Below are 12,829 nucleotides of genomic sequence, written 5' to 3'. Positions count from 1 at the left end.
AATTCGAAAGCGAGCTGATGTAAGTAATTGATATCAAAGGATCTTCTCTGCTTGATGCCAAAAGCTGTGTCCGGTAATTGAGAGACGTAACGTATTCAACGGGAAGATAAGATTCGTCAAGCTTATATCTGGCTAACAAAACAAATGAACAAAAAACAAATAGTGACAATAATAATCTACATGTGTAGCATGGCTTAGTACACCTGCCGGAAATGCGAAACATTACCGTGATAATAAACCAGACTGAAAGTACACGAGGAGAGATTGGCATCTATAACAGTCCTTGTTGGGAATGGTAAACACGCTAGGAATGCGTCGTATGTAGGGCACATTCGCACGAAAAATAAGCGTTTAGCATAACACGTGATTACACAGAAACACATGCACACTTCACGTGCTTTTGTCGACATAGAGCGAAATTTTTTGACAATTGAGTAAAGTGTTACTGCATTGTTAGCGGTTTCTCGCAGAAGTTGTGTATGCGATGCTTTATCGTTCATAGAGTTTCAAATTCGTTTAACAATGATACAAGTTTGATGCACGTGTCAAAGCTTTGCAAGGTTTAAGTATGTGGAATTGTTTTTTTTTTTTCTTAAATTCTTGCAGTATGTTATTATGTTGGAATTATCAAACCGTTTTAAAATAAGCGGACGCTGCTGTGCATGCGTTGCACCGTAAAATACTAAACTGGAAATATTTACAAGCGTCGCGCTTGCAGCGTTTGAGGAAAATCTAATATTCATAGAGTCTCAAAGCTTGTCGCACTAAAAGCTCTCTCGCGCTTACGGGCAAGGCTCGTTTTTGTCTCGATAATTGTTACCGATCCGATATCCCTTCCCTCGTATTATAACGCAGGTATAACGAAATGTAGAAGAGAAAATTTTGCACCGATTTAGATCTTTCCGTTCTTTTAAGATCGAACATTACACAAGCATTGGCGTTTTTGTTTCATTCGCGTTTATTTCATACTCGTACCGAAGCGAGCGCCTCATCAGCTAATTAAATTCGCATCTACTTCGTTTAGGTAAATTTGCATTCAATATCGACCGATCGTTAGACGAGGGAAAAAATAATGAGGCTGTAAATATATGATAAACGACGTTATAATGCGAACCATATAAACCGCGACGCGATAATCTCGGTGGCGGTTTTGCGCGTCAGCAGAATTTCATGCGAAATACAATACAAGTACACTTATTGAACACACCAATATCACCTTCGACAATTCACAACATCCTGTCAAACACGTTCACCGAGTTTGCTAGTCTGGCCAATATTTACCCCGAGATTGATCGTTATTTGACTGATACAAATGATTTCTTTCTTTCCACTTACTTTTCTCCCGTTCTGAAAATTGGCTTTTACGCGCGCATATTGATGACCGGCATGGGTTGAATGAAGGATGGACTCGCATTAGAAACGAGTCGTGGAATAATGGGATTTACGCTGTCAGTGTCGGGGTCAGAACTCGGTCAGGAGTCACGAAACCCTTTCCGTCTTACCTGATAAAATTTTACTCCCATAATTTATCATTTTTTTTTTTATCCCCCTCTCCCCTCGAAGTTTTTTTTTTCCACAGAGCCGAAAAGAACCGGAAGTGTTTTGCCGCGCTTGAACGATCGTCGGAACTTGGATCATCTTTGAATTTTTTTTGTTTTTTTTTTTTTTTATCTCTCCCACATCTTTCCGCATTTCTTAAGGCTTGATTTTCACGCGAGAAAGATTAGCGTTGTCACCGTGAGCGATAGTCGCGATCGTAACGACGATGGTAATTAAATCCGATGCTGAGATTGGATTAATCTTTCTTTCACCTTTATCTCGCCTTTCCCGAATCTTGTTGTATCGGCAGTTGTAAATTTTATACATTTTAACGCGAACTACAGTCGTCTGGGTAAAGATTCAAAATTGTAATTACGCTCTTTGTCTCAGTTTTCATTGTCAAATATCGTTGATTACAATTCCTAATTAATTACGTGCAAACGTCCACACGATATGTTTTGTCTGACCTGCCTCTCTTTGAATTTTGTCAACGTTTGGGACGATCTGAATTTCCACTCGGCAGAGTCCCGGGTAAATTTATCAAAACATCTTGGGGGAATTTAGAACCAAAGGTAAAGTTTCGTTTTCGAGGGATATCCAGGGTGAACTCCGAGTGCTATTCGCCCCCTTGAGAAAATATCGAATTCACGCGGCGCGGCTCAGGAGGGATTTACTTCCATCCGTACACGCATACGGACTCGGGTTCATTTTTCAACCGAGGAATTTCGGCAGCCGTGTCGTCGCTGTCCATACAAAATGATAAATAGCTAATATCGTTATCCTCGCATCTAACGTGTAAAATACACTCGATTCTTAAGGGTCAATTTAACTGTCTCTTTAACGACGAATAGCTACGCTTACGATCTCATTCCCAATGACACACGATCGAGTTTAACCCCGTTTGTTCACCCCGAGAATTTACCTCCCCTTAAACCGGCTCTATTCTCATCGTTTTAACGGTTTGCATAATGAGACGATAAATTGGTGCGATGCATTAGCATACGTATCGTTCCTAATCGTCGTGTATAGTAAATCGGCGAAAAGGGTGATTGAACGACTTTACAATATGTCCGATAAACATCATCTTCCGGCACGAGGAGAAGTCGACAAAAAAGAAGTGTATGTAAGGGTTTGTTTTCAAGTGGCTTCAAATTTATTCCTTGTTTTCTTTTATCTTCTGCCTGATCGAATTGGCGAATTGAATTTCTCTTTACTCCTCTGTCTTTTCCGCACATAAGACAAAATAAAGAGTTTTTGTATGAAATTTCACGCAAAACGTTGAACAGAATGATCTGTGTGAAAAATTGAATTTTAAACAGATTCCAGGTTTTCTATTAAATTATCGTTATTGCAAACGGAAAAAAAAACTAAAAAAACTAACTACCAATACCTCGAAAATATTCGACTGTGTCGAGGCAGGTAATTCGCTGTAACGTTGTCAGAAAAAAAAACTGTAAAAAAAATAGCCGCAAACCGATTATTTCTACCATCGTTTGCCTGGACAAAGGAAATTGCTATATGATCACGAAGTGAAAATACATTAGTCGTTTCCTTTCACATGTTTAGCCCACAGACGAATGAGGACAGTGACGAACTACTTCCTGGTCAACCTCTCAGTTTCCGACCTGATGATGTCGCTGCTGAACTGCGTCTTCAACTTTATCTTCATGCTGAATTCGGACTGGCCATTCGGCGCTGTTTACTGCACCGTAAATAATTTCGTGGCGAACGTGACGGTTGCCTCGAGCGTCTTCACTCTGGTCGCCATCTCGTTCGATCGGTAAGCAAAAAAATGTCAATTTTACTTTTCCACCCCTTTTTCTACCTATCAGGTTCCAGTTTCCGGCAGTCCTAAAATCGGCTCGCGTCGTACGAAAAGTTTCACGCAAAGATCGCCGTCCCATCATCGATCCATTTCCGTCTCCACGTACGTCATTTCACCTGACATACGAGAAGACCTTCGCTCTCTGTGGCATTTCTGCAGAATCGTTGCTGCTGAGCTCAGCGGATCCTGTTATTAGCGTCAGTAAACGGTGATGCCCGGTCTCCCCGGCTCTTCTTTCATGATAATATAACGAAGGCGAGCGGGGAAACTGCTTTATTGAATGCAGGGTGAAGAGCCGGAATTTATACCATGTCGAACCGAACGCTCTCTTCCTCTTCCCCCGTAAGGGAATGCAAACGTGATTTCGATGCAGCCCGCGGACCCGTAACGTTCAATCGAGTCACAGTCCGTGTACGCCCGATTTCACGGCCAGGATCGAGGCCTTCTTTCTTCTCAAGATTTCCTCCTGCCACCTACGCAATTCGAAGGCTGGATCAATCTCCCCAAATATCAATTCCCGGTATTTCCGACCTTTTCACGGTCCTCGTTCAAAGTACGTCAAACGTTATCTCGCACCGTTGAGTCTCGAGTCCAAAAGTCAAGTCATCCGATGTTGTTGTTGCGATTGTTTTTGACAGTCGAATGCCGGATATCGTCTCGAATTTCAATCGCGATCGATTCATTCGACGTGCAATATACGTGTACAAATATCACAAAATCGTTGCTAATTCCGGGCGATAAACTTTGGTTGTTAACAAGACGGCTAATCCTAAGGATCTTTGATGTATACAATTTGTCGAGGACCAATGCTGGGTCAACGATGCTCGCGGTTGTTCCGCGGTTTCGGAGAGCTTCTTAATTAATTTCTGCAATCTTCGTTCCTCCGGAAACTCGCGTTAATTGTACAGCTCGGTCCGAATTGCGGGCGGTTAGCCACTTTCTGCAGGGAATGCGATGCAACAGGATGAGAAGGCGAAGCATCTCTTCGGCACGTACGATACACCGAAAGCGTAATCAAGAAAACCAATTCCGGTGATATTTTGCCATGCGCACATCGGGCGTTCGTATAATACATAATTTCATTTCATTTCATTTTCATTTCCAAGAGGCACTCTGGGTTACGCGAAATTTGCTATAATCTTGATTCACCCGCGAAATTGTAGGAAATGAATTCGGTGATCCCGGCGAGTACTCGTCATCAGAGACATCGTCATTTCCGTCGGGAGAGAAAATCATCACGGTAACTACTTCAAACTTCCGATGAATTCGGAATGCACACTCAGATTTCGAGAAATTGATTCCGTAGAGAGTCAAATTTACTTTTACAAACTGGCGAAATTATTTTCTAAGTACAATGATACAATTTTTATCGCAGTATCAATAAAATTACTTTCCTAACGTAGGATGTGTGTACGTATAATTGAAGAGAAGCAATAATCATTGCGAAACTCGAAGAGGCCCACGGGCTTTAAAAACAAAAAGGGCCAGCTGGTAATATTTTTTCATTACACGGTTATACATATTTATATAGAAGGCTGTGCACGTAAATTGGATAATATCATGCTCCGAACTTGTTCTCTGTTAACGTGAAGGAAATTGTTAATACAATTTTATTAACTGTTACATTTTTTACGCGAATACGTATATTTACTGTAGTACTATAATTTTCCAGAAGCACCGGAATTGAAGTTATCGAAAATTAAACCTCCCGGAATAATGTGTATTACATATATGTATATGTATATCGATATTTTTCCAACATCCTAAATAAACGTGCGATCGGTATAGATCATTTGCAAAGGAAAAATAAAGAGACGGTATAAAATAAAAAATTGTTTTTTCTTGTCTTAGTAATTGTTTCGCGAGTATAATTAAAGTTAACGAATACCTAGAGCTGTTTTCGATTTCTACTCGCGTAACAACGTTTACGCGTATTTGTCATCATTTCCATCTGCGCATTTGCTCGTGATATCATTGTTTCGATATAATTGGCCCATTATAAGCTCTTGTCAATGTCCGCAACAACCGCAGAGCCTTCTGTTATGGAAATTTCCGGTAATTCCGAATTTCAGAATGTATGTATTGAAACAATGTGGAAGGGAAACACTTATCCGATCGCTTGAAATGAAATCTTTACGCCCGTTTGCCAATCTCGGCAATCCAATACGGTTCGTTGATTATTCCGCGGAAAAAGATGCGGAAAAAGATGCGAAAAATCTGGGCGACAAAACCTCTTGACAACTGATAAATTCTCTGTCGCGGCTCTGCAGACGATGAACGTAATTGAGGAAATTCTGTCTTGGAGCACGCGAGGTTCCTAATTGATTTTAAGAGGACCTCGTTCTTTGGTAGACCCAATTTTTGCGCGACTTTTTGCCATATATATTCGTAAGGAGCTTATTCAGTTATTCACCAACATCAGCCAAAATTTTTATACGCGTAATTTTGGTACGTGGTCAAATTAAATAACATCCTCTGTGTTTGTTTTTGATAATGTTTTTTTATTTATTTTTTTCCTCCCGTTCTACCAATTCTTGCTTATTAAACTACCGCCCTCTAACTTTAATAAACCGAATATCTTATTCACTTTTGCACACACATCGACTGACGTATTATACAAAACCAGAGGCCTTCAGCTACCGGATGAACGCGGGAAAAAAATTTGCATACGTATTCCCAGATTTGCATCGCGCGGCACAATATCGCGATTTCGTAGCGGAAATTTGCGGAATAACCTAGAGGGAATAATTCGGGCCAGGGAAATCAGTTTCTTTCTCAGCGTGCTGCACTGCGTCGAATGAAGAAAGACAATAAGAAGGAAGAAGGAGAACGAGAGAGGGAGAGAGAGAGAGAGAGAGAAAAAAACAAAAAAAAAATGAATACAGCAACGAAATTTTCATTATAACTCGGTAGTGAAATTCTGCTCTTAAGAACTGGAGAGGAAAATGTAAAAAACAAAGGAAAGAAAGAGGAGGAGGCCGGGCTGTAAGAAGATGCTAATCCAAGTCTCCTCGTCGTTAACCAACCTCGGAAAAAATTTCCTGCGAAAGATTGGACGATTGATATTCTCGCGATTATATTATATATATAGGCATATACCGAGTAGTAAAACCCGGCGAAGTGTCCCATTATCTTATGTCTATAATGTAGAAACGTAAATAGAGGTGTTCCAGCGTCCCTTTCAGCTTCGCCGCGGGATAAAATGAGCTTTTTTTCATTCCGACAATCGCTCTGCATCTCCGGAATTAAGCCCCCCCCCCCACCGCCTGTAAACAAACCCTCGTAATCAAAATCCTCGTGCAACGGAATGACTGAAAACATTGTGAAAAAGTTCGCATCAATAATGTCGTGAATTTAATTCACGTTCCGCAAGAAATCAGGACCGCAAAGTGGAAGTTGTTTCGTTAACGAGTTTTGCAAATCTGACGAAACGAATTGCAGATGAAGGAGCAATCGTTGCCGGGCGTAATTTTCGATATTTTTTTTCTTTGCAGCTCGACGGTTTTTCACTATTATTGGTCCTGTTTTTTTTTTTTTTTTTTTGTTATCTTGCATTTTGCAACCTATACATCGCTCGAATATGCGAAGTTAACAATCGACATCTGCGTGTCATATACCGCGTAGGAGATATGAATAAACTTTTCTAATCATGTCAGATGCTATCACTCATAAATTGTATATTCACTCGTAAAAACAGGCAAATGAGTCGGTAAAGTTTCTCGTTCGTGGGTCGAAGTTTTTTTCATTATTTATTTTTACTGCATCTCACTAATCCGTACACTCTTTTCAATATCTTTTGAATGACGGAAAATGATGAAGACCTCGAATTGATCACATCCTGATGACAAAATGTTAGCCACAGGCTTCGTTGGTATTTTTTTCTTTTTTTTTTCTTTTTTCTCCTTTGGCAAAGAGTTGATTCACGAATGCGACGTGCTGATTATCGTATACCCGAAGCTTTTCCGTACACATGCATATATACGCATAAGTTAACGTCAAACCTTCGTTATAACAATGGGTAAAAGAATTGTTCGAATCAAGCTTGTGCAAAACAAATGTATAATGTCAGTTGTCAGTTTGCGGGAAAGTTGTTGAGGCAAAAAATAAAACCGAAATATTTGATTCATTTTTCAAGATGGTTTGGCCGAAGGAACGAACGAATGCTAAAAATTTGAGACCGCGGATTACGTTATATAATTTAGGCGGAAGCGACTTCCATTATCACGATGTTTCTTCATTATTGGAAAATACCGACTGCTCCCATTGAAATTTCTCTCGCACCAAAAGCAGGGGTTCCCTCTTTTATGAAATCTGTGTTCGATCTCACGCTCGGTTGTCTATGAACATTTCCCACCTTGGCTAACATCATCAGCGGGAAATCTGTATTCATTTTTAGGATACAATCATCAAGAAGGTGAATATTACATGGCATATATATATATACATATATAATATACAAAGTCATTTTATTCCACCGAGACGGATCTACAGAATTTCATCTTCGGAACATTTATGCGATATAATTTTCACAAAAATAAAAAATATTGCGGTCTCTCTAGATCAGAATATGTGGCTAATGTGTTTTTCCATCAGCTTTAAATACATTTAATCCGACTTCCATTATACTCCGTTAAATTTTCTTGCCTTTTATGTGTTTTGTTTATTCCTGTTTCGCTCCCGACTCCATTAACGATGTACGTAATGGTCTGTAAGTGATCGTTCCAATATCGTTTATATCACGTTGTACATCTCGTTTGAAATCAGATATGCGTAATCCGATGGATAAACGTCACGCTACATGAAATCGTAGAAGTGAAATAATCAACATTAAGCTTTTTTCTCTTTGTCACGTTGCAGAAATAGGGCGTCGAGTTCAGAGGAATAGATGCCGAGAGCTATTTCGGACCGCAGTTATTTAATCAACGTCGTTATTTTTCAGTTTGAATTATCGAGAGAGGCGAAGAGGCAACAAAGCTATTTTGCAAAAAAATTGCACGTCGAGTAACGCGATCTGTTTTCCTGCACAGCATGTCTTTCCTACGTGACTTCTATTTCCGACCTCTATTTGTTGAGACCTGCGGGAACAGCTTCTGTGTATTCGAGACGTCAAAAAAATGTTGTGCACTTTTAGCGTCACGTGAGACGATCGGATCTTTTGCTGCATTATGTAAAATTGAGGCAAAAAATATGGAGCATCGTTCGTCTTGTTACCTCACGTCTGAAAATAGGATCTCTTAACGGCTAGATTGTTATTTTTCGCCTTTGCCGCCGTTGCGGAATGTGGATAAGATATTTAAGAGGCTTGAGATATACACCCACGTGGGCATTTTTCACTTTCGCAAGTTTGCGGCTACCGTGCACGAATTCCTGGGATTAGTGGAAAAAGCAAGTGAAACAAAAAGAAAGAAAAAATACCAACCCACGACCAAAACTGAATCAAAGCGAATCTCGCTACGGGATTTGAAAAATGGCGTCAATTACCTGACTATTTTTACATTAGATTAGAAGAAAAAACTGGAACCCATATCGAGAAATAAAAAAAATCCACTACGAAGAATTATGTTCATAGTCAAATCAGTTGGGAGTAATCAACTTTCGTGTTGTAAATTGAGCCGGGAATTAGAAGACTAAAGATGTAAATGCGTAAACGAATGTTAATATAGAATTGTTTGCATTGGTTCGTTTAACGAGTAACTTGGTAGAACGACTGAGGTTCTGCGAAATTCCATGAATCTTATCATCGAGATCTCTGAATGGATTCGAGAAAGGGAGACAGAGAGGGGATATTTGACTTTTGCGCTCGTCAGCTACCCGCAACGTCGGAGAAAGTTCGATGAAAGGAAACAAATTGAACGAACAAACGAAGGAACGAATGAACCGAAGAGCGAGAGGAACGTGGCGCCATAAAATCAAGACTCCGGAGCAGAAAGTGACGACACGAGCTTTCACCTTCGCAAAGAAGGACATGTCCCAGGACATTCGTCCTAATTTACTCCGTATACCCGCCAACCGGATGTCCGGAAGTGGGTATCGAAGGTTCCGAAAATTTGCGATCAGCTTTCACCTTCGAACTCTTCTGCTTTCGAAGGCACCTTGCGTTCTTCTCGATCCAGTCGTTGTTGAAATTATCCTCGAAATGATTGCACGTTTCAAATCAACACGCGAACCGTACACGACGGATTGAATTTGACGCAAAATTTACTTAGCGTCTAATGCGTGGTACGCTGCGAAGGTAATTGACCCCTGATTGGAATTGGAGTTTCAATATAACGACGGATTTCGCCATACGAAATTACCGCTGCGGAAGCAATCATCTTTCAAAATGGTGCGTGGGATTTGTCGATTGTAATTCGCACGTCAACGTTTGCTCGAGATATAAATTGAACAATTACGACGCAGCTACACTCGCGCGTTTTCTGATTATGTATCAGACTCCCGAATTCATGTTATTACACGTATTGTTTAGTAATTGCGTTTTGAAATCGAATTGGGAGACTCTCGGTTCGCTTCTATTGATCTGCCGATTCGTTAAATTTCGGATTCTCGCTGGAATAGCCGGACAGATAACCCCTATGAGCATCCGCAGCTTGCAAACGACAAGTTTTAGTCCTCCTACTCCTAGCGCAGTGGCTGTTTGATCATCGCAAGTTGTTAGACTCCTTATCTACCGCTGGGATAAACTTCCCGAGATCCTTGGCTCGATACGAAATTTTCCAACAGATATTTATCGCCGCTCTACTTGCTTCCGAGAGTTACATTAGAACTGACCGTGTGACTGAGTAACAAAGTTGATCAGTTGTTTTTTGATCTCGATGATAATCCCGAGTCACGGTTATCGTCGAAGGATTTATCCCAATCTTCATTTCCCGTGATTAAGGCGAAATTGAAATTCTTGTCCCATTTTAATTTCAAATTATTTGCGTACCTGACAATCAAGTAAAAAACTGCGTCATGAATTACGGACTGAAGGGAAAATGAGGGGGCCTAATTTGATTATCGTTGAAATCGCCGTGCAGAACGATCAGCATAATTTGGTTAACACGCGGAAACCGAGTCATTATATATTGAAAAGTTATGATTTTTTCACACCGCGGGAATTTTTATTCGTACTCTTTATCCCCCCCATCCTGAAAATTCTGCCGTGAATCTAACCTTTCGTTCGAAAGATTTCTTTTTTGTATAGGCGTGGCGCAATTTCACAAATTCGTTAGTCCTAATGCGGGGAGGTTCCTTAATAACTGAAATACGTTTAAAACCAGGAGTTATTCGTTCGGTTATTAAACCCAGCAAGTCAGAGTTTTTTGTTTTTCAATTTCCATGTCACGCATTTACCTTTCCCCAAAGAAATGCAAAAAAAAAAAAAAAAAATTAGCACAACTTTGCAGCTTCGAACGTCGTTATTATTGTTACCGTTATTACCGTTCAACGAGGCTTCTGAATGTATAGGCCAGAATTGCGATTCTGAAAAAATGACGACGCTGCATCGTTCCTCCCCACTTTGAAATTGATTTCGGAACTTCTGGGTCTGCAATATGCATTGACGAGGGCCTATACACGTCTCGTTATCGTTCGATTCTGCAGGCACACGGCAGGCTCGTCATTTCCAATTTTCTTTCGGACTAATAAAATCTCTGCAAGCTGACCAAGCAAAATTATCCACATCTGGTCACAACTGGAACTCCTAGAAAAATTCTCCCGAAGGAAATAAAGGAGAATAGGAAAAAAAAACTTTTCGTCCGTGTGTTGTTGTTTGACACTTTGGGGCTAGTTTGGGAAATCATTTTATTCCTTGCACGTAAGGTTGTAGTTCACCAGAAGTAAAAGAGCACTTCGTCTCTATGGACCAACTTCGAAGCTCTTTTTACCACGTAAGGTAATAATTTGACAAGACCCTCGTGCAGCCGGATACTCCAGAACAAAACGAAGTGAAAACCCTTGAATAACACATCGTATTCGGTGTAACCGAAGCTCCGTTTCTGGGACATTGGAAAACGTGGATTACTTGTCCCTAAAGGCGCAAGTCCTGCATTCGACTCGATTCGAATCAATTATGCACACCCGCCTAATGAACTGTTTGTTCAATTCTCGAACCTCTGTTATTGTACCTCAAACACCTGATTCGAAGCATTGTACAAATATACAAATTATACAAATGTATGTTTTATACTTGCGTATGTGCGTGGTCAAAGCACGAGTGTAAGGTAGGACCTTCGAAACCGCTTGTTAGCTGGAACTCAATTAACGGACGAATCGGTTGTAGCCTTCTCAGGAATCCAGCTGAATGTGAAGATGTTTTACACGCCGGTCCAGCCTCGTTGTACCTACGTATTCGCGTTGAACTTTGTTATTGCCCTGGTAAACTTGCATTTCAATGTCAAAGCTCCACCCTCGTGCCTAGTTCGAATCGATAACGTCACTGTGAATCCATTCTCTTCAGCTTTATTGTAATTTCTTGAAAATACGCGTCGAGGAGTTTTTCAGGTATAAAGGGGGTCGAGTCGAGTGTCGTACTTTTTGCTCGATACAAAACCAAGCCCCAAATTCACCCTGCGATAAAATTCCCCGTATTCGCGCAATATCCATATAAAGGCCGGTGAAAACAGAGCTGTTGGTCCAATATCCGAGCGGAAAGGGTCCGAGTCGATTTACTCCCAATTTTCTCCCAGAGCGAGCCTTGAATCGACGGTAAAATTTAATGTTACAGATACATGGCGATCGTCCGGCCTCTTCAGCACCGCATGTCTCGGAGACGAGCGCTTCTTGCTGTTGCGATGATTTGGTTCGCTTCCGCCCTACTCGGACTCCCCTGTCTTCTCTACTCCACGACCATGACCAGAAGGTGGGTGCAATTTGCAGTTGAGAAAACAAGGACGGCTTGTATGATGTTGAGATTTAATTAAAATAGCAGGCACACCAGCTGATACACTTAGTTGATTAAAATGCTCGACGCCGCCTTCTTCTATTCACTGTCACGAGAGAACTTCGATTGCTATTTCCACCATCCGCCATTTATGCGATTGGTTATTTTTCAAAGCTCGACTTGCACGGAGGATCCGCTATAAACAGCAGCCCGCAGTCTCGGGTGACTCGATTTTTTTCTCTCTTAGATCGGACCTGAAGAAATACGGTTATACATGTACAATATGATCAATTTCACGAAAGTCCCTGGAAATGTGAGTTCTTTGTTATTCACAGATTATACGTTACACGCCAGGGTCAAAAGTTGAAACGCTCCAAAGATTTTTTTCCGTTTTCTGAGTGGTGTCTGGTAAGTTTGAAGAACGTGTACCACGATCATCATGCTTATCGTCTGATTCTTACTTTTCTTCGTCTTGGTCAGAGTTTACTTCTTCTTCTATTTCTTTACTTTTTTTCTTCTTTATATTATCACAGCATGTACAGCAACGGCAGCAGGAGTTTGCATAACTTTTTACCATCATCTCTGTACAGAATCATCCTATGGTA

General features: G+C 40.7%; 1 protein-coding gene across 3 annotated transcripts in view; it reads left to right on the top strand.

Moving 5' to 3' along the window:
* Nucleotides 1-12,829, top strand: part of LOC124298160 (tachykinin-like peptides receptor 86C) — a 64,829-nt gene that overhangs the window by 40,276 nt on the left and 11,724 nt on the right. For all 3 annotated transcript variants that reach the window (XM_046749837.1, XM_046749831.1, XM_046749847.1), the window contains exons 2-3: nucleotides 3,106-3,319; nucleotides 12,069-12,203. In XM_046749837.1, the coding sequence (XP_046605793.1) occupies nucleotides 3,106-3,319; nucleotides 12,069-12,203 (349 nt within the window). The remainder of the gene's footprint in view (nucleotides 1-3,105; nucleotides 3,320-12,068; nucleotides 12,204-12,829) is intronic.

The sequence above is a fragment of the Neodiprion virginianus genome, chromosome 1, assembly GCF_021901495.1.
Source record: "Neodiprion virginianus isolate iyNeoVirg1 chromosome 1, iyNeoVirg1.1, whole genome shotgun sequence".
NCBI lineage: Eukaryota > Metazoa > Arthropoda > Insecta > Hymenoptera > Diprionidae > Neodiprion > Neodiprion virginianus.
The sequence above is the reverse complement of the archived record's forward strand: the minus strand, read 5'-3'. Positions and strand labels throughout refer to the sequence as shown.